Source organism: Mustelus asterias, chromosome 1, assembly GCF_964213995.1.
Source record: "Mustelus asterias chromosome 1, sMusAst1.hap1.1, whole genome shotgun sequence".
Lineage (NCBI taxonomy): Eukaryota > Metazoa > Chordata > Chondrichthyes > Carcharhiniformes > Triakidae > Mustelus > Mustelus asterias.
Genome location: NC_135801.1, coordinates 169,839,537 through 169,861,367, shown reverse-complemented (window position 1 = coordinate 169,861,367; position 21,831 = coordinate 169,839,537). Strand labels below are relative to the sequence as shown.

The 21,831-nt window shown below is 43.9% G+C and overlaps 1 protein-coding gene across 9 annotated transcripts in view; it reads left to right on the top strand.

Annotated features, from left to right (window-relative positions):
• Window positions 1-21,831, top strand: part of fgfr3 (fibroblast growth factor receptor 3) — a 177,291-nt gene that overhangs the window by 149,356 nt on the left and 6,104 nt on the right. For 3 of the 9 annotated variants that reach the window (XM_078222998.1, XM_078222966.1, XM_078222974.1), the window contains exons 13-22: window positions 1,753-1,903; window positions 7,507-7,694; window positions 10,869-11,017; window positions 11,122-11,243; window positions 11,562-11,672; window positions 12,040-12,230; window positions 14,555-14,677; window positions 15,281-15,351; window positions 15,798-15,935; window positions 16,769-16,874. In XM_078222998.1, the coding sequence (XP_078079124.1) occupies window positions 1,753-1,903; window positions 7,507-7,694; window positions 10,869-11,017; window positions 11,122-11,243; window positions 11,562-11,672; window positions 12,040-12,230; window positions 14,555-14,677; window positions 15,281-15,351; window positions 15,798-15,935; window positions 16,769-16,874 (1,350 nt within the window). Of the gene's footprint in view, window positions 1-1,752; window positions 1,904-2,680; window positions 2,826-7,506; window positions 7,695-10,868; window positions 11,018-11,121; window positions 11,244-11,561; window positions 11,673-12,039; window positions 12,231-14,554; window positions 14,678-15,280; window positions 15,352-15,797; window positions 15,936-16,768; window positions 16,875-21,831 lie in introns of all 9 variants that reach the window. The other 6 variants (XM_078223018.1, XM_078223007.1, XM_078223028.1 and 3 more) reach the window with 4 other exon arrangements.

The window sequence follows — 21,831 nt, the reverse complement described above, 5'->3', positions numbered from 1 at the left end:
TCCACATCATGCCTCCCAGAAAACACAGTAAGAAGTCTAACAACACCAGGTTAAAGTCCAACAGGTTTATTTATACAACAGGTTGGACTTTAACCTGGTATTGTTAGACTTCTTACTGTGTTTACCCCAGTCCAACGCCGGCATCTCCACATCATGGCCCCCCCAGAAAAGGCATACCCTAAGTTCATAAAGCCATAGGATGAACTCGACCAGTGGAAAATGTAGCAGGTTCTGGAAAATTAACATCTTGCAAAAAGATACCCAGAATGTGTGACAGAGTCTCTTTATATATAAGACTCCATTGTTGGGACGCCAAAACCTTCACTTTATGTCACCACAACTTCACTTTAATGAAGCTCCATTGTTCATGGATTCCACATGTACTACACAGTTACAGTAAAACCTGCTCCTTCAATGGCAGTGCGTAGGCAGGAAAATAACCTGGAAGTGTTCACATCCCAAGTGCTTTAGGGATTTATTTGTGGGTATGTGATATCATCCATCAGACTTCACATCAGAAACCGACCCTTGATTTGTAATTTTTCTCTTCAGCTGAGACATCTTATTAATCTGACTCAACCACAACGCCATGTCAATCTGGAATGAGGTTCTTTGGAGTATTTTGAATTCGGCCCTAGAATTAAAGGAATTATATTTATTTGTTTTAAACAAAATAGTGGGGGAATACCTGTGTTTTTTTGGTCTGAAATTAAGGATCCATTAATAAATGTCTAAATTCCGAGAATGTGCTTCCGGAATTTTCATCAGAAATTCCCAAAATTTTCAAATTGGACCCAACAGAATATCCCAACAGAACAATGCCAGTAGTTTTGTTATAGTGAGATTTCACTGTAGTGTGTTTAATATTTAATCATGGTGTGGAGATGCCGGTGTTGGACTGGGGTGGGTACAGTAAGAAGTCTCACAACTCCAGTTTAAAGTTCAACAGGCTTATTTGGAATCACGAGCTTTCGGAGCGCTGCCCCTTCATCACCTGATAAAGGAGCAGCGCTCCGAAAGCTCGTGATTCCAAATAAACCTGCTGGGCTTTAACCTGGTGTTGTGAGACTTCTTACTGTAATATGTAATCAAAGCAAAGAGGCATCTCCAGGTGGAATGCCTTTTAAAACAGCGTTTACCCTGGAAGGACGGAGGTGGGATAAAACTCGCCTGTCTTCATTGCTGTGAGCAGGTAGTCTGTGCTGTGGTGGACAAGGAGGTAAAATAACCCACCCCCTCACACCAGCCCTGAAAGAGAAGGGAGGGAATAATCAGGTGGAGTTTTCAAATCTTCTTGTCTAATAATAAAGGTTTGCCAGGCGGTCACACACCTACCATTTTAAAAAATGTGATCATAGGATCTGGGCACTGCTGGCTGAGCCAACATTTATTGTCCATTCCTAATTGCCCTTGAAAGGTGCTGGTGATTCTTGAACAGCTGCAGTCCAGGTGGTGTAGGTACACCCACAGTGCTGATCGGGAGGGTGTTCCAGGATTTTGAGCCAACAACAGTGACGGAACGGCAATACATTCCCAAGTCAGGATGCTGTGTGGCTTAGAGGGCAACGTGCATCTAACAATGGGACTGGCAGACCAGAGGGAAAAGAGAGGTTCAATGCCAAGTTTGTTTTTAACACCCACCCTCTATCCAGTGCTTCCAGTTGGGAACGTCTACTGCTACCATTGGCTGTAGCCATGCTGTGGAGCTGCATCTGAACCTACTGACCTGTTCTGTGTGATCTATTCTTTCAGTCATGGATAAGTAATACCGCTGAAGCGGACGCTAAACTCATTCTTTACAATGTGACAGAACAGGATGAGGGCGAGTATCTGTGTAGAGCCACCAATTTCGTTGGCATGGCTGAAAAACTGCACTGGCTGTACGTCAACAAACCGAAACCAGGTAAACGCAAAACTCTGTCCCAGGCCTCGAATCCCCAAGTGTGACCTTTAACCCCCAACCACCCGTCCCCTGGACACCATCGCCAACCCAATATGGAGAAAGAAAATCCCTTGTATGTTACTGAACTCAACTGCTGCAGGCTGCCAACCAATTGCTAGTAACCTTTCCTCTTTCCTGCTACTCATTGAAAGAAAACCCCACGCTGCTTCCCCTTGCTGTGGAAAAAATTCCTACAATACAGGATTGCATTCCATCTTTCACACTTTTCCTATTGTTATCCCCGTTTTCTCTCACTTCTACTAATTTAAAAGAGACTATCACATTGAATAACCATTGGCTGCTCTTAACTGTTTCACTGCTGTTTTGTTTAACAGTGCTGTCCTTGTTCACCCCCTTTGCCTCCTCCAATTAATGTGACTATTTCTGAAAAAAATAATCTTTCATTTAAACCTGACTTTGAAGCAATCCAGCATATTGTGGGTCAATTTTTCCCCTCAAATTCAAACACTTGTTTTTGCTCTTGCATGCCTAATAATGGGACAGAGAGAGTGAGAGCCTGGTGAAGGGAACTCTTGACTAATGTGCAGGGTGCGAAGGTAGGAATGTCTATCACATTGAATCATTCTGGAGCAGGATGGAACCTTCTATATGTGCTTGAACCTGCTTTCAGGTCTGTGGTGTGCAGGGCCTTTAATGAGGTGCTATGGTCAAACCCTACCTTATTGTATCCTTTCTCTTCATTTTCTCCTATCCTGTTTGGTGTCTTTTTTTTTGTAGACTGCTGGTATTAACACAACGGATAAGGAAATAGAAATTCTGTACTTGCGAAATGTTACTTTTGAGGATGCAGGGGAGTATACCTGTTTGGCTGGTAATTCTATTGGGTATTCGCATCACTCTGCATGGTTATCCGTTCTGCCAGGTATTGCTGCTCTTTCAAATTCTCTCTTGTGATTATTGTGTAATGTTTCTTTCATCAAAATGGGAAGACTGTTCTGCATTTTGTTCTTTTAATCACACTTACTTTAAACAGGAAGTCTCACCATCTGTATCCATCTTTTGTTAAACATTTTCCCAATTCTATCTATTTCACTGAGACAGTGAACTGACTGAGCAACCCAGGCTCAGTAATTTTATCTCCACTAATGTATCTTTCCCTGTTCAGTGTCAGTCTGAACGGCGTAAAGCTCAGATCCTGGCAGGGATTCACTCACCCTCCTGAGCAGCATGAGTTATAATTCTGGAATTTCCTCCATAATGGCATTGTGGGTCAACCCACAGCACGTAGACTGCAGTGTTTCAAGAAGGCAGCTCACCACCAGCTTCTGGAGGGCAATGAGGGATGGGCAATAAATGCAGGCCAGCCAGCGACGCCCATATCCCACGAATGAATGTAAAAGTAAAAATCTTGTCTTGGGACATGAGGAGAAAACACCATCCCTTCAAGCTCATTTGGCTCCCTTACAATGTTGGGTTCACCATTTCCTCCCAGGCAGGTTTCCTGTTCACCAGCATGTGGACATACATTTCTGAAGGGGAAAGGATCCAGATGGTGAAGATTTCTGTTTGAATGCAAAATGATGGAAAAAAATTATGCTTTTCAAGTACAATGATTTTGCCAGCCCTGTTTTCAATAACTAACAGGTGACACCCCACACTAACACATACAGCCCGCTCCTGTCAGAATATAAACTCAAACTTGAGCATTTCAATTGGGTTATGAGTGGAGGTAAAATGAAATATAGTAATGCAATCAATTCATAAACCAGATTTGTTCACTAATTACAGTGTGGTTTCCATGACAGTACAATCCGGAGATGGTTTATCATAAGAGAGCCAGCCCCTCCTTATAGTCCAGAAGTACCCAAGGCACACAGATGTGACATCAAGTAAAATGCCACTTAATAAAATTAAACGTTCTATAGGCCTATTCACCAAGAAAATAAAACATCCATGGTGAAAGTAGATGGGCAGTGAGCAGCAAGCTTTTGTTTCCCTGCTCCTAGTTGATAAAACCGTGGAAAAGGTACAGTGCAGAAACCAACTGTTCAACCCATAATGTCTACGCCGGCCAAAAACAAAATGAACCACTCATTTTAACCCCATTTCCCAGCAGCTGGTCCATAGCCTTACAGATTACAGCACGTCAGATGCAGATCCAGGTTCCTTTTAAATGGGTTCAGCGATTCAGCCTCATCCACCAACTTAGGCAGTGAATCCCAGACACCAACCACCCTCGATGTGAAAACCTTTTTCTCATGTCCCCTCTAATCCTTCTGCCAGTCACCTTAAATCTGTGCCTTCTGATAATTAACCCCACAGCTAGGGGAAATATCTTTCTTGCCTACCCTGTCTCGGCCCCTCGTAATGTTGTACACCTTAATTTAGGTCACCCATCAGCCTCCTCTGAACTAAAGAAAACAACCCTAACTATCCAATCTCTCCTTTTATAGTGCAATTTTCAAGCTCTACCAAAATTCTTGTAAATCTCCTCTGCACTCTGAGTAATTATGCCCTTCCTGTCATGTGATAACCAGAACTGTCCACAAAACTCCAGCTGTGGCCTTACCAGCGTTTTATACAGTTCCATCATTACATCCCTGCTTTTGTATTCAATACCCTCGCCCAATAAAGGAAAACATTCTATGTGCTTTCTTGACCACCTTGTCCACTTGTCCCGTCACCTTCAGGGACCTGTGGACATGCACCCCAAGGTCTCTCACTTCCTCAAGCCCTCTCAATATCTTCCTGTTTATTGATTATTCCCTTGCTTTGTTTGCCCTCCCCAAATGCATTACCTTACACTTTTCTGGATTGAATTCTATTTGCCATTTCTCTGCCCTCTCAACCAAACCATTGATATCATTCTGGAGTCAACAGCTATCCTCTTCACGATCGACCACATGGCCAATATTTGTGCCATCTGCAAATTTCCCAATCATGCCTCCGACATTTAAGTCTAAATCATTAATATATACAACAAACAGAAAGGGACCCAATGCTCAGCTCTGTGGAACCCCACTGCTACTCTGTGGAACCCCACTGTTTACCATTTGCAAAAACATACATTGACCATTCCCCATTTTTCCTGTCACTGAGCCAATTTTAGGTCCTACCTGCCACCTTCTCCTGTATCCCATGAGATTTCACTTTTCTGACCAGTCTGCCGTGTGAAACCTTGTCAAATGCCTTACTGAAATCCACATTGACAATATCCACTGCATTGCCCTCATCATTCCTCTTATTCTCTCAAAAAATTCTATTAAGTTAGTAAGACACAGTATTCCCTTAAAAGGGAACTATCCTTGATCAATCTGTGCTTTTCTAAGTGACAGTTTATCCTGTCCCTCAGAATTATTTCCAATAATTTCCCAACACTGAAGTCAGACTGAGTGACCTGTAGTTTTCTGGCCTACCCCTCGCACCCTTTTAACTCAGTTGGCTGGTTTGTAATGCAGAGCGATGCCAATTGTGAATGTTCAATTTCTGAGGTAATTCATGATGACCCACTTCTCAACCTTGCCCCTCGCCTGAGATGTGGTGATCATCAGGTTAAATCACCACCTCTCTTTCAAAGGGAAGAGCAGCCTATGGTCATCTCGGACTATGGCGACTTTACTTTTATTTTCCGATGCCACACTTAGCCCATTACTTATTCTTTCGGCCTCTGTGGTCACTTGGAAGTGTCAAACTGATCATAATTAAAGGGAAACCTATTCACATCCAGTCTATTTATCATGGGTAATATTTTTTCCACTAACACTTTGCTGGTCTAATTTAAGGCCTGTCACATTATTAACAGATAATTTCCATTCAGTTAAACACATTAGTGTTTAATGAGTTCTCCTCAACATACATTGAGAATTAAGCAATGCCTTGAGCCTTACACTATGAGAACGTATTTTGGGGCTGACCACACAATTTGCAAAAAGGTTTATTTAGTCAGAATAATTTTCGACTTTTACTGCACTCAAAGTGGCCCTTCGGCCCATTGTGTCTGCACAGCCAACAAGCACCTAGCTATTTTCCAGTACTTGATCCTTGGTCTTGTACACTATGACGCTTCATCTAACTGCTTCTTAAATGTTGTGATGGCTCTCTCCTTTACTACGCTTTCAGGCAGAGTTCCAGATTCCCATCACCCTCTGGGTGGAAAAACATTTCCTCAAATCCCCTCTAAATTTCCTGCCACTTACCTTAAATCTATGCTCCTGATTATTGACCCCATTTCTAAGGGGAAAAGTTACTTCTTTCTACCCTATCAAAGTCTCATAAGTTCATAGAAATCATAGAAGTAATCATAGAAACCCTACAGTGCAGAAGGAGGCCATTCGGCCCATCGAGTCTGCACCGACCACAATCCCACCCAGGCCCTACCCCCACATATTTACCCGCTGATCCCTCTAACCTACACATCCCAGGACTCTAAGGGACAATTTTCAACCTGGCCAATCAACCTAACCCGCACATCTTTGGACTGTGGGAGGAAACCGGAGCACCCGGAGGAAACCCACGCGGACACGAGGAGAATGTGCAAACTCCACACAGACAGTGACCCGAGCCGGGAATCGAACCCGGGACCCTGGAGCTGTGAAGCAGCAGTGCTAACCACTGTGCCACCGTGCCGCCCGAAGTTTGTACATCTCAATCAGGTTCCTCCTCTGCCTTTTTTCCTCATCAATTTTCTTCTCTCCCTCCTCTTCTGAAGCCTTTCACTCACTGATGAAGTACATTTCCATGGCTGCATTCATAACTCCACCAGTATTTCACTAAAGCAGCACCTGAGCCAGATCCTAACCATATCCAACATCACACTAACACCCGGCAGAAGTTCTACATTGCATTAACAGCAACCCACAGCAAGCTTGGGTCCTTGGCAGATTTTTCTTCCTTGACCCAATTGAATTCCCAATTGTAACATCCTGATTACTGCCCAGCTGAACAGGAGAAATCAGATCTGGGGACCTTCCAGTCCTGTTCAGTGCGTGAACTCCCTGTGCTTAGTGAAAAGTCTGATCTGATTCTTAACAACAGCCTGCTGTGCATCTGGCTTTGAGCCGCATGTAGCAGGTTTAACTTAGATTCTGAGTTAGCTGACCTCCTTCATGGCAGTGCTACAGCTGATCCCAGAGTCCTCAACTTAGTTAAAGGAAAGTGTCCACGGTTCCAAATCCTAATCACTGTACCAGAGTGGGTGAATGTTGGATGAAATCCTTCACAGTTAAAATACCCTGGTAACATGAATAATAGCTGCTGGGTGGGAAACTAAATGATAACCAACATTGTGAGGCTGTACCTCAGCAAAATATTGCTGGGAAAACATGAATACTGCCAGGATAGCTAGTTGGAAAGGACAAAAATCCACATTTTTGAACAGGATTTAACTCTTTGAATCCATTTGTGCCTATTCCTTTGGCTAAGTGTCCACAGGGGCAGTTGTACTTTTGGACAGTTCCTGTCAGAATACATTGTGAGTGCTTAAAGAAGCTAAACACAAAAAATAAATTGGACTCTTGTATTTCTCTGACTGAATGTTATCTGTTGGCACACAGAAGTCACAAAGCCTGTATTTTAACTTGCTTCTCACACTATTTCCCCCACAGCAGAAGACTTGGTGAAGGAGGATGATTCTGGCTCAGTCTATGCTGACATTCTCATCTATGTGACGGGTTGTGTCCTTATCATACTGACTGTTATTATAGTAATCATGTGCAGAATGAGAACATCCTCAAAGAAAACCCTGAACCCGCCACCAGTACAGAAACTCTCCAAGTTCCCGCTGAAGAGACAGGTAACAGAAAGTAGATACAAGAGTTTAGACCATGTAGTAGACCAGCTTTTTCTAAAGGTGAATTCAGTTGTACTTCTACATTCACTTTTTGCTTGGTTGATTTTGCGGATCTCATGTACCGTCCCCAAAAACAACTTCTAATCTTGATCACCTTTTAACTGGATCAAGGAAAATTCATGTCTGTTATTTTACTATACCCCCGCCCCCACTATCACATGAATAGTTCCTTCCTCACCCCCATAGAGGTCAGGTGCACTTTGAAACTACTGTTCATGGGTGGTGTGTCAGCCTTCCTGCTCCTCAGAAACATGCTGCAATTTTCAAGGGAATGGAATTTTCTTTCTCGCTCACCACAGGATGATTTTTTTAAATATTGAAACCATCGACCGTGATGGGATTTGAGCCAGGGACCCCAGAGCATTGCTCTAGATTTGTGGTTACCAGTTCAGTGACAAAGAACAATACAGCACAGGAACAGGCCCTTCGGCCCTCCAAGCCCGCGCCGCTCCAGGATTGAATCCTGAATCCAGGATCCCCGCCCAATTTTCCAGCCTATCTACATACCAATATCCTATCCACCGAGCTGTCCCTCACAGCTACGATGCTTTGTTCATTACAACCTATTAACTCACCCCCACCCCCCCATTCCAGACCATGTGATCTCCAGGGAGAGGCGAAAACCCAGAGTGAAAAACCCCAGGGCCAATATGGGGAAAAAAAATCTGGGAAATTCCTCTCCGACCCCCTGAGGCGATCGAAACGAGTCCAGGAGATCACAATGGCCCCGATCGGAAAATGCTTCCCAACCCTAGTCATTTCCACTTCCACGAACACCATATGAATTCCCTGCCCCCGAGACAGGTTCCCAACTATCCGCAGTCTCACTCTGTACTGGCACCAGCAAGATGATCATAGAATGAAGCCTTGAAACGAGAAACCAGGAACAATTAGCCCGCGCCGCTCCCTGGTCCAAACTAGACCACTCTTTTGTATCCCTCCATTCCCACTCCGTTCATATAGCTGTCTAGATAAGTCTTAAACGTTCCCAGTGTGTCCGCCTCCACCACCTTGCCCGGCAACACATTCCAGGCCCCCACGACCCTCTGTGTGAAATGTGTCCTTCTGATATCTGTGTTAAACCTCCCCCCCTTCACCTTGAACCTATGACCCCTCGTGAACGTCACCACCGACCCGGGGAAAAGCTTCCCACCATTCACCCTATCTATGCCTTTCATAATTTTATACACCTCTATTAAGTCTCCCCTCATCCTCCGTCTTTCCAAGGAGAACAACCCCAGTTTCCCCAATCTCTCCTCATAACCAAGCCCCTCCATACCAGGCAACATCCTGGTAAACCTCCTCTGTACTCTCTCCAAAGCCTCCACGTCCTTCTGGTAGTGTGGCGACCAGAACTGGACGCAGTATTCCAAATGCGGCCGAACCAACGTTCTATACATCTGCAACATCAGACCCCAACTTTTATACTCTAGCACTAGGCTACAGGAGGAACCCCAAACAACCACTCACCTCCAATTAACTGGCTGTTAAGCTCGCTGAAGAGCTTGTTGGATTGGGACAGATGGAAACTTTCAAGAAGGCGAAGTGGAAGAACAAAAGGTCTATGACTCATTAGTGCAAAGCTCTCGGGAGCACTGTTGAACCATTGTTGATTGTGGTTCATGATACCAAAAGGGAAATCAAACTGAGGTGCTCGTGCAGTGGCGCAAAGTTGGCATTGCTTGAGCAGAGTTGATTTAATACTAGATAGATGAGTGTTTGGCACTTGTCTATACTGTGAGGTTGTTGGCCTTCTGCTCTCCTGCCTCTTCCAATCTACAAGGCAATGGCAGACCCAGTCATGGCTGCTACCTGCCTTTAAGCATTGCATCCTAAAGTCCATTCCTGCTTCCAGGCAGCAGCCAACACCATGATTGGGCGCCAAACTCACCTTTGGCCCAATTACACATTTTGCATGTCAAAATAGCATCTCAGAGTCAGGACTGAGAAATGATCCAGACCATTGAAATCCACAGGATTCAGCAAAACCTTAGAGCAAGAGTGAAAACATACAAACGCAAATTAGGAGCAGAAGTAGGCCACTCGGCCCTTGAGCCTGCTCTGCCATTCAATAATATCAAGGCTGATCTGATTGTAACTTCAACCGCACAATCCTGCCTACCCACTGATAACCTTCCACCACCTTGTTAAAGGAATCTATCTAGCTTAGCCTTAAACATATTCCAATACTCTGCTTCCACTGCCTTTTGAGGAAGAGAGTTCCAGAGACTCTCAGCCCCCTGAGAGGTGGGTCAACACCTAATGATGGAGAAGATAATCCAAAATATCCATCCCAAAACCTTCACTCACAAAGACGCCTCTTCATCTATTGTTTCTCCATTCCTGAAGATCAGGGCTTAATAGCTGCTCACTGGGCGAATCCCACAGGCATCATTCACTTCAGAAATTATATAATCCAAGAGGTTACCGGTGACTTCCCACAGCCTATTGAACTGTGTCAATATGGCACCCAAACCTGATGCAGTTCTCACTCCCTGGTACGCAGGAGTGGGCCTGATTTGTATGTCTGTGTGTTATCTCTCTTGCTCGAAGGTTTTGCTGAATCCTGACAGAAAAAATATGTATGAAGAGTAACTCCATAACTTGGGTTCATTGGCAATGGTGGGGTTGTCTGTTTCAGTTTAAGACTTGTCACACAGCCTACATTATCCTGTAACTCAAATATCATTTCCACCTTCATATTGAAAAGATAAGTGACTATAAATTAGACATTCTGACTGGTTGATTTCCTGTTGGACGTGCAGAGCCTCTGAGTTAACTCACTCTGATGTTGTCCAATATATCTGGTTGGAGCAGACTAAGACACAAACTCCTAGCTTAGACTGCAAGAGAACCAATGATTTTTTTCTGCAAACAGAATAAACAAAACCTGCTCCTCACATTTACTAGTCTCTCCATTCCTTGATGGAACCCACTGTTGGAAGAGTGCCAAGTAATAATATGAACAATTGAAAATGGCATTGGTTGGCTTAATGTCCCCAGTTTGGTTTTTTTTTGTTGCTGGTCTGTGACCTCACTTCCCTCCTGCTGTTTAAGCTCAGATTTGCCAGTAACTTGTGGTGGTTGGTAACAAATTTGAATTATTTTTCATTCAAGCAGGTGTCCTTGGAGTCGAACTCCTCCATGAACTCTAACACGCCACTGGTGAGAATTGCCCGCCTCTCCTCCAGCGATTCACCAATGTTGGCCAATGTCTCTGAGTTGGAGCTCCCAGCTGATCCCAAGTGGGAGTTTCAACGCCCAAGGTGAATTTGACTTACGGACTGTACTACTAAACAACGACTAGCTTGATGGCATTCTTCATATTTGTTTTCTTTCCCCATTTATCCTTATCTTTTCTGTCCCCTAGACTGACTCTGGGAAAACCACTTGGCGAGGGCTGTTTCGGGCAGGTTGTCATGGCAGAGGCCATTGGGATCGAGAAAGACAAGCCCAATAAACCCATCACTGTCGCTGTTAAGATGCTAAAAGGTAAGAACATGCAAGCTGGCAGCCGCTGTACCGCATCATTATGTGATACTGGAGATGATTTTCTCGAGTCACAGAACAGGCTGTGCCCATAAGTTACAGATATAAATGCTTGAGAAAAGTATGGCCAGAAATGATAAGTTGAGACACATGGGACAATATTTTCATTTTTATTCAGCTGTGCAGCCGCTGCATAAATCCAGCTTGAAAGCTGCCCCTTCCACTGCATCCAGCAGTAAGGCTGGATGTGTGATGTTCTTCTGTGTGTTTTTCACCTCCATGCTGTTAAGTAGTTACAGTTTCTGTTCTCTGTCATCGTAGATGATGCCACTGACAAAGACCTGTCTGATCTGGTGTCAGAAATGGAAATGATGAAGATGATTGGAAAACATAAAAATATTATTAACTTGCTCGGAGCCTGCACACAGGACGGTGAGTGCTAAAGGTGTCTGTGATGTTTTCAAAGCTGCATGCGGGTCAGACTGGGTGGAGGGCTGAGGTTTTGAAGTTACTTTCCTCACCCCTCGAGTGCAGCTGTTATTACTGTGGATTGGACAAACTGGTGAGAAGATGCAGCCTGTGCTCCTGATGTTCCTATTTGTTCAGTTTTCTTTTTGTGGTGTAATAATACTTGCTGATCAGCCTGGAACCCCCAGACGATGGGCACAATGAAAACAGTGATGCCTCCATGGGCTGAAGGGATTTGGCATTCACTAAGGCCTGATCCTTCTGTTAAGACTTTTTCCTCTTCCTGTGATAGATCTGCAACATAATAAAGTGACATTTCATTCCCATTCAGGTCCACTCTATGTCATTGTTGAATATGCATCAAAAGGCAACTTGCGGGAATACCTCAAAGCACGACGGCCTCCTGGCATGGATTATTCCTTTGATACATGCAAGGTGCCAGATGAGCAGTTAACCTTCAAGGATCTTGTGTCTTGTGCCTACCAAGTTGCACGTGGCATGGAGTACCTGGCTTCTCAAAAGGTGAATACTATTTCCCTCCCCCCACAATTTTTCTTTACTAGCAGTGGTAGAAGTTACACAGAAAGACACATTATTTAAATGGAGAGAGACTGCAGAAAGCTGCAGCAAAGAGGAATTTGGAGGTCCTCGTGCATAATTTTTTAAAAATTCGCTCATGGGATGTGGGCGTTGCTGCATGAGCCATGAAATGCCCATCCCTGAGGGCATTTAAGAGTCAAGCACTATGCTGTGGATCTGGAATCACATGTAGGCCAGACCAAGTAAAGTTGACAGATTTCCTTCCCTTCAAGGGCATTGGTGAACCAGATGGGTTTTTACGACAATTGACCATTCTGTGTCATGGTCATCATTAGACTTTTGATTCCAAATTTCTGTTGCATATAAACTTCACCATCTGCCATGGTGGGATTCAAACCTGCGTCCCCAGGACATTACCCTGGGTTACTAGTCTAGAGACAATACCACTATGCCACCGCCTCTCCTAAAGGACAAAAAGGAAGAGATGAGGAGGAATTTCTTCTCAGAGGGTAGTGAATCTGTGGAATTCTTTATTGTAGAGGCTGGGTCATTAAGTTTGTTCAAGGCTGAGATAGACAGATTTTTAATCAGTAAGGGAATTGAGGGTTATGGGGATAAAGTGGGAAAGTGGAGTTGAGGATTATCATATCAGATCAGTCATAACCTCATTGAGTGGCGGAGCAGACTTGAAAGGCCTACTTCTGCTCCTGGACAGAGAGAGTAGGAAGGCAGGAATAATCCTGTCTGAAAGGTACCAAAAGAATGGGAACTTCAAGTAATTTGGTGCTTAGGGATCAAACAGAGTAAGCGGATATGTAAAGTTGGGGAAGTTTGCTGAGACAAAGCAGGACAGTAAATAAATCGAAGATGAACAGTAGAATGAATTTGCTGGGGTACACTCCAGCTGAGTATATCTTAACATGGGTAAATTGCAGAAAGAACCAAAGGCCCTGCAAAATTATTCAAACTTCAGGCATGCAGCTTTAGAACATCCTTATCAAATTCCACAACGTTGTTTTGTAAATGTTAGAATCACATTTGAATTTAGGGGAGCCAGCAGTTACTGAATTCCATGGAAAGCAGCTGAAGAAGTTTAAATGTAGAGCTGGGCTTTACACACTAAGAAGTTTTGATTCCTATCCTGCACTTGTTTAACTGACTCAGCCATAGTATAGAGTTGCTGCTTTGACACTCCAGGGTTAGGGAAAGGAACCTCTGGATCAATATCTAGCAGAATATGTATGTAGTGGGTACATTGGACAAGAATAGTATCTGGCTCAGCTGTTACACTCCCCAAGGTCCTAGAAACCGGCAACAATCACCACAGGATTTACGTGGCACTTGATTAAAATTCTGGAGACTTAGCAAAGGACATAAAACCATAGCCAGGAAGGAGTCAACTCCAGAATCAAGGTAGTGGTGGCGGGAGGGAGTGTTCCAGAGGGGAGGGGAAAGCAAAGAAGAGGAGAGTCAAATATGTGACGGTGGCATTTCTTTATTCAATCTTTTCAAGGATTTAGTTTCATTAAATTGTTATAATTAAACCAGAACAACTCTGTGGTATTGACCACTAAAGCCCCAATCAGACAGATGGGTACTCGCCATGGTGGGAGAGCACCTCCAATGTAGAGTTCACTGTGAGGTTCAGGGCATTTGAACTCCCAGGACTGGTTTTCAAGTCAGCATGCTGACGTTCACCTGAAACCAACGGGGATGATATCGGCACCAGTGAGCGGGAATCAAAATTCATCCAGAGGGGGCAGATTCAGGCCACAGGAGTTGTGGAAATGGCACCTGACAAAGTAACTGAGGGAGGGGTGGAAGGCCCAAGCATATTCTTGGCCCCAGAAAAAGCATTTCTTCAGCTCTCCTTGGGCCCACAATGAATTTACAAAGAATGAGCACTAAATGAATGTACCCGGGCCTCCTATGTCCGAGATTTTGTCTGGCAGCCTTCACCAGCAGCTTTGAGGCTGTATGGGACTGAGTAAGTCTACAGTTCAAATGGTGCGCTTCCCGGCCACATCCTCTCAGACAGATGGCCTTGCTGTGTCTGACGCCAGGACGGGGGAGATAAGGGTGAGCTAAAATCAGACCTTAAAACGTATGAGATCATTGTGATTAACGTAGCTTATAACCCTGGGCTACACCTGCTCACCAGAGCAGAGATAAACCTCGATGGATCAAATAATGTTAATGGACCCAAATATTAATAATCAGCACCACCACCACAAGAAACAAGGAGTAATCATTCTCTGACAAACAGTTTAATTGTTCTGCTTGGGAATTTTTTTCTTTTCAATTAGTGTATACACCGGGACCTGGCGGCCAGAAATGTGCTGGTAACAGACGATAACGTGATGAAGATTGCCGATTTTGGTCTAGCGAGGGACGTACACAACATTGACTACTACAAGAAAACAACAAACGTAAGTGTAACTACAACCTGCTTCACCTGCTGGAGGCTAAAGTGACTGAGCGTTAGGGACTGGCAGCTGAAGTGAGTGGCAGGTGGTCAGCAGAGCTAAACCAGGCCGGGGTTTTCTCCTCCAGAGAAGAGAAGGCGAAGGGTGACCTAATTGAGACCTTTAAGGCTGTTGAAGGCTTTGAAGGGGTAAACGTAGAGATAATAATGTATTGGGGAGGCCAGAATTAGGGGCCACCCATAACAGTCATTAATAAATCCAATAAGAAATTCAGGAGAAACTTCTTTACCCGCTGAGTGGAATTTTCCACCATGGGGAGCAGTTGAGGCAAATAGCATTTTTCTGGGGAAGCTAGGTAAACAGGTGAAGGAGAAGGGGGTCGGAAAGTTACGTTGGTTGAATTAGATGAAGATGAGGGGAGAAGAAGACTTGTGTAGGGCTGAAACATCTACCAGTTGGAACAAGTGGCCTGTTTCTGTGCTGTGTATAATACTATCAATGGTAGTTGTGGCTGGTTTAACAAAGTGGATTTGCAGCATAATTGTTGCCTTTGTAACTGCCTGTAGATGTGATTAGATAATAACTCCCACCTTCTACTGTTTAAAGGGGAGGCTGCCTGTGAAGTGGATGGCTCCAGAAGCCCTATTCGACAGAGTCTACACCCACCAGAGTGACGTGTAAGTGCTATGCATGAGAACTGTGCCTTTTTTTTTTAAAAATCAACGTAGTTCTATCTAAAATACATGGGTCTTTTTTAAGGGAAAGTTCCAATGGCCAGATTTGGCCCTGTGACTTGCTTCCAAATTATGCAGTTCAGGGAAACGCATTTGGAGAAAGAAATGTCATTAGTTCTGCTCTGGAGACTTGGCAAAAGAGCCGACAAATTATAAATGGCCTGTCAACTATCTGATTAACCGGTCATTTTAATTCCAGCATTAGTGCTTACTGATCTTTTTTGTGATTGAAAGGATCTGCGCGACGCTCCAAGTAACTAGAAAAGAGTTTATTCAATTATGTCACGCTGTTGATAACTGTGTTAGGCACGCATGGCAGCACAGAGAGAATGGACTGGTTAAAAAAAAAGCTTCATTGAATTAGGTTTCTACTCTTTTCTCATTTCCAGCTGGTCTTTTGGAGTCCTGTTGTGGGAGATCTTTACATTGGGAGGATCCCCTTACCCTGGCATCCCAGTGGAAGAGCTCTTCAAACTGCTGAAAGAAGGCCATCGAATGGACAAGCCAGCAAATTGCACCCATGAGCTGTGAGCAATAGCCCTTTATTACAAACCCACCGCGCTGGTTTAATGTTGCATAATGTAGCTTGATACATTGTGAGAAAATGCCAGCTTTCGCTTTGACATTATGTTTGATTGTTTTTATTTCCCTGTATAATACATTGTAATCTCTATCCACATTTCTGGGGATTTGCTCAACCCCTAAAGACAGCATATGATCCCCTAAATGGCCGCAGAGGCGGGAATCCCCCTATCACTGACCCACCCACTACAGTTAAATAATCCTGACCCACCCACTACAGTTAAATAAATAATCCTGACTCACCGACTACAGTTCCACTACAGTTAAATAACTTTCTATTGTGTATTAGATCTCCCGCTGAGGTGTTTTGGAATCTCTGTCTGCTGTGTAGTGGATCTATTAGAACATAGAACAGTACAGCACAGAACAGGCCCTTCGGCCCACGATGTTGTGCCGAGCTTTATCTGAAACCAAGATCAAGCTATCCCACTCCCTATCATCCTGGTGTGCTCCATGTGCCTATCCAATAACCGCTTAAATGTTCCTAAAGTGTCTGACTCCACTATCACTGCAGGCAGTCCATTCCACACCCCAACCACTCTCTGCGTAAAGAACCTACCTCTGATATCCTTCCTATATCTCCCACCATGAACCCTATAGTTATGCCCCCTTGTAATAGCTCCATCCACCCGAGGAAATAGTCTTTGAACTATTGCTATGGTGTATTGGGCCTCTGCACCATTGACCGTTTCCCTGCCATTTACTTTCCGCTTGCAGAGTAGCATTTTGAAGATATGTCTTTTGCTTTGTTTCACTCTAACCCTGTGTCTTTTTCTAGGTATATGATAATGAGAGAATGCTGGCATGCAATCCCATCACAAAGGCCAACGTTCAAACAGCTGGTTGAGGATCTTGACAGGGTCTTGACAGTGACATCAACTGAGGTCAGTCTTTTAATTTAAAAAACTCAAAAGAATTAAGAGGTTAATTAAAGCAAACTTACACTTAAAAATTATTCAATAACACAATCATGTCTGACTTTCTGCCTTAATTCCATTTTCCCGCCTGCTGCCCATATCCCTGATTTCCCCGAAAGACCAAAACTTTGTCCATGAATATTCAACAATAAAGCATCTGCAAATTTCTGGGATAGCAAATTCCAAATGTACAGAACCATTCAAGTAAGTTTTCCCATCCATCTCAGTCCTAAATCCTAGTCAGTGCAGACTCAACAGGCCGAATGGCCTCCTTCTGCATTGTAGGGATTCTATAAAAGTAATGAAGGAGCCTTTATTTTGAGAATGTACCCCAGTCTTCAAGATTCCCCAGCCAGTGGGATAAAACAGTTCGCGTCAACCCTATAAAGCTTGTTCAGAATCTTCTATGTTTCAATGCAATCTTAGATATGGATACCAAAAGTGGATGCAGTCTTCTCAGTGTGGTCTGACCAAAGTCCTACACAATTGTAGCAAATCTTCCTTATTCTGTGCGCCAATTCTCTTGCAGTAAAAGCCAACACACCATATGACTTCCTAATTGCTTGCATGCTAACTTTGCGTTTCTTGCACAAGTACACTGAAATCTCATTGAACAACAGTGTTTAACATTTTGCAAAATCAAAGTACTGCAAATGCTGGAAATCTGAAATAAAAAATAAAAATTGGTAAATACTCAGCAGGTGAGAGAGAAACAAAGTGAAGGTTTCAGGTCAAGGATGTTTCTGAGGAAAAATAGTCTCTTTTTTCAGTCTTGCCACCAAAGCGAATTACCTCCAGTCCTGTACAAAATACTCCATCGGCCACCTTGTTACCCACTCACTTAACCTATCCCTTTGCAGCCTCCTCATTGTTTACATTTTCACCTAGCTTTGTGTTGTCAGCAAGCTTAAACGCAGTACCATTGGTGTCTTAGTCTAAGTCATTAACATAGATTGTGAATAGCTGAGGCCCCAGCACTTATCTTTGCGGCACCCTGCTAGTCACTGCTTTCCAGCTTGTGAATGCCCTATTTATCTGTGCTTCCTTTACTTTAACCAATCCTCCATCCATGTGAAGATATTACCCACAGCTCCATAAGCCATTTTGTATTAAGCTTTTGTGTTGTACCTTATTGTATGGCATTTTGGGAATCCAAATGTGCCACATCCATTGGCTCCTTAAAAACTCTAATAAATTTGTTAATTACAATTCCCCTTTCCTACAGCCCTGTTGACACAGTCTAATCATATTATAATTTTTTAAGCTTTTCAAGACTTCCTTAATAAGAGATTCCAGGATTTTCCCAGTGACTGATGTCAGGCTAACTGACTTGTAGTTCCTTGTTTTCCTCTCCCTCCTTGCTTAAAAGATGGCTTTACATTTGCCAATTTTCAATGTACTGGGACCATTCTTGAGCCAAGGGAACTTTGGAAAATCATGACCATTGCATCCACTAACACTGCAGCAAGCTCTTTTAGAATTATTAGTTCCTGCAAGAGTTCCTCAGGGTAGTGTCCTAGGCCCAACCACCTTCAGCTGCTTCGTCAATGACCTCCCTTTCATCATAAGGTCAGAAATGGGGATATTTGTTGATGGTTACACAATGTTCAGCACCATTTGCAACTCATCAGATAATGTAGCAGTCTGTGTCCATTTGCAGCAAGACCAAGGCAACATTCGGGTCTGGGCTGATAAATAGAACGTAACATTTATGCCAGGCAATGACCATCTCCAACAAGAGAGAATCTAACCACCTCCCCTTGACATTCAATGGTACAACCATTGCTGAATCCCATACTATTAACATCCAGTTGGTTACGATTGACCAGAAACTGAACTGGACTAGCCATATAAACACTAAATAAACAAGTCAGAAGCTGAGAATTCTGTAGCAAGTAACTCATCTGCTGACTCCCCAACACCTGTCCATCATCTACAAGCCATACGATGAAACGCACTGTCTTCCCTAGGTGAGTGAAGTTCCAACAATACTCAAGAGGCTCAACACCATCCAGGACAAAGAAACCCACTGACTGACATTCCATCCACCTACTTAAACATTCACTCCCTCCACCATTGTTGCACAGTGGCATCAATGTGTACCGTCTACAAGGTACAACGATTCACCAAAACTCCTTCGACCGTACCTTCCAAATCCTTGACCTCTACCACCAAGAAGGACAAGAGTCTCTCCAAGACACGTGCCACCCTGATTTGGAAATATATCACCGTTCCTTTGCTGTCACTGGGTCAAAACTCTGCAACTCATTCCCAAACAGCACTGTGGACTGCAGCGGCTCACAGAGGCAACTCACCGCTGCCTTCTCAAGGGGATACAAAGAACAATACAGCACAGGAACAGGCCCTTCGGCCCTCCAAGCCTGTGCCGCTCCCTGGTCCAAACTAGACCATTCTTTTGTATCCCTCCATTCCCACTCCGTTCATGTGGCTATCTAGAGAAGTCTTAAACGTTCCCAGTGTGTCCGCCTCCACCACCTTGTCTGGCAGCGCATTCCAGGCCCCCACCACCCTCTGTGTAAAATATGTCCTTCTGATATCTGTGTTAAACCTCCCCCCCCCCCCCCCTTCACCTTGAACCTATGACCCCTCGTGAACGTCACCACCGACCTGGGGAAAAGCTTCCCACCGTTCACCCTATCTATGCCTTTCATAATTTTATACACCTCTATTAAGTCTCCCCTCATCCTCCTTCTTTCCAGGGAGAACAACCCCAGTTTACCCAATCTCTCCTCATAACTAAGCCCCTCCATACCAGGCAACATCCTGGTAAACCTCCTCTGTACTCTCTCCAAAGCCTCCACGTCCTTCTGGTAATGTGGTGACCAGAACTGGACGCAGTATTCTAAATGCGGTCGAACCAATGTTCTATACATCTGCAACATCAGACCCCAACTTTTATACTCTATGCCCCGTCCTATAAAGGCAAGCATGCCATATGCCTTATTCATTACCTTCTCCACCTGTGATGTCACCTTCAAGGATCTGTGGACTTGCACACCCAGGTCCCTCTGCGTATCTACACCTTTTATGGTTCTGCCATTTATCGTATAGCTCCTCCCTACATTATTTCTACCAAAATGCATCACTTCGCATTTATCAGGATTGAACTCCACCTGCCATTTCTTTGCCCAAATTTCCAGCCTATCTATATCCTTCTGTAGCCTCTGACAATGCTCCTCACTATCTGCAAGTCCTGCCAATTTTGTGTCGTCCGCAAACTTACTGATCACCCCAGTTACACCTTCTTCCAGATCGTTTATATAAATCACAAACAGCAGAGGTCCCAATACAGAGCCCTGCGGAACACCACTAGTCACAGGCCTCCAGCCGGAAAAAGACCCTTCCACTACCACCCTCTGTCTTCTGTGACCAAGCCAGTTCTCCACCCATCTAGCCACCTCCCCCTTTATCCCATGAGATCCAAAAAACATTAGTGATATCCACATCCCATGGAAGAATAAATAACGAGCTTGTTCCACAATTCAGTAAGATCATGGCTGATCTGTGACCTCATATAACTGCCTTTGCCCCATATCCCTTAATACTTTTGGTTAACAAAAAACTATCAATCTCAGTTTTAAATGTGTAACAGTCAATCGTTCATCAATTGTTGTTCAGAGAACAGAGTTTGAAACTTCTTCCACCTTTTGTGTGTAGAAGTATTTCCTAATTTTACTCCTGAAATGTCTGACTCTAATTTTTAGACCGTGTACCCAAGTCCTAGACTCTCTAACTATCCTATTTGTTCACCTTAATATCTTGAAAACTTTGATCCCAAATACAGCCCTATTTTGTGTCATCCCTCCCCACAATTTAACTCTTGAAGTCCAGGTATCCTTCAGGTAAATCTGTTCTGCATTCTGTCCTTGTCAGCACATCCTTCCTAAGGTGTGGTACTCAGACCTTCTCTCAGTAATCCAGGTGAGAACTAACCAGGATTTTGTACAGCTGAAGCATGACTTCTGCTCACAGAGTAAATTTTCAGGCTGAAACTGGCTTTCACCTTTAAATTCAGATTTGTAAGGTGCAGTGACCGCATTATTTTTTCTTTTCCTTCGAGTCAGTTTTGTCACCACTATTTGCCTGAATGCATTGACCCCTTGGAATATGATTCCACAGCTGCTAGGCACCTCCTATGGGTTTTCACCGATAGGGATATGGGAACTGGAGTAGGCTAATCAGCCCCTTGAGCCCCTTCTGCTATTCACTCAGATCATGACTGATCTATATTTTAGTGCATCTACCTGCCCTGGCTCCCTAACTCTTAGATTCTGATCAAAAATCTACCAATCTGATCATTTTACATTATCAGTTGACCCTGGCCGTTAAACTTTCAGATCTCCACTTTGTGTGAAGAAGTGCCTAGCTGACAGCACCCCTGAATGTCCTTCCTCTGGACTTCTCCCACTAGGGGAAATAGTTTCTCTCTGTTCATTCTTTATGAAATCCTTTAATCATTTTAAATACCTCCATATTCTAGAGAAGTGTATGCAACCTGCCTTCATAAGTTAACCCTTTTAACTCTTGTATCATTCTGGTGTTCACACGTGAGTCAAAGATAGGGAGTGTCAAAGCTGTGTCCACCGAAGCCAAACCAAGAATACTGGATAGTAGTAGGCACATTCTGTCTCCTCTGTGTTTATATCAGGACCCTTTCCTGCTGCGTAAGCTGTGTCCTGTTGACTCAACAGAGACTGGGCATTGAATCCAACACCATTCTGGTCTGCACAGCTCAGCTGTGCACCAGATGAACTCATTGAAACATCAGGGGAGTGACCAAGGTCAACCTTTGATGATGTTTTCAGTGTAAATACTGCAGTCCAGTAGCATCTAGACCAATGAACATCAAGTGCAGCAAGCAGGCTAAAACCAGTCGACAAACCAATATTCCTCAAGACTCATT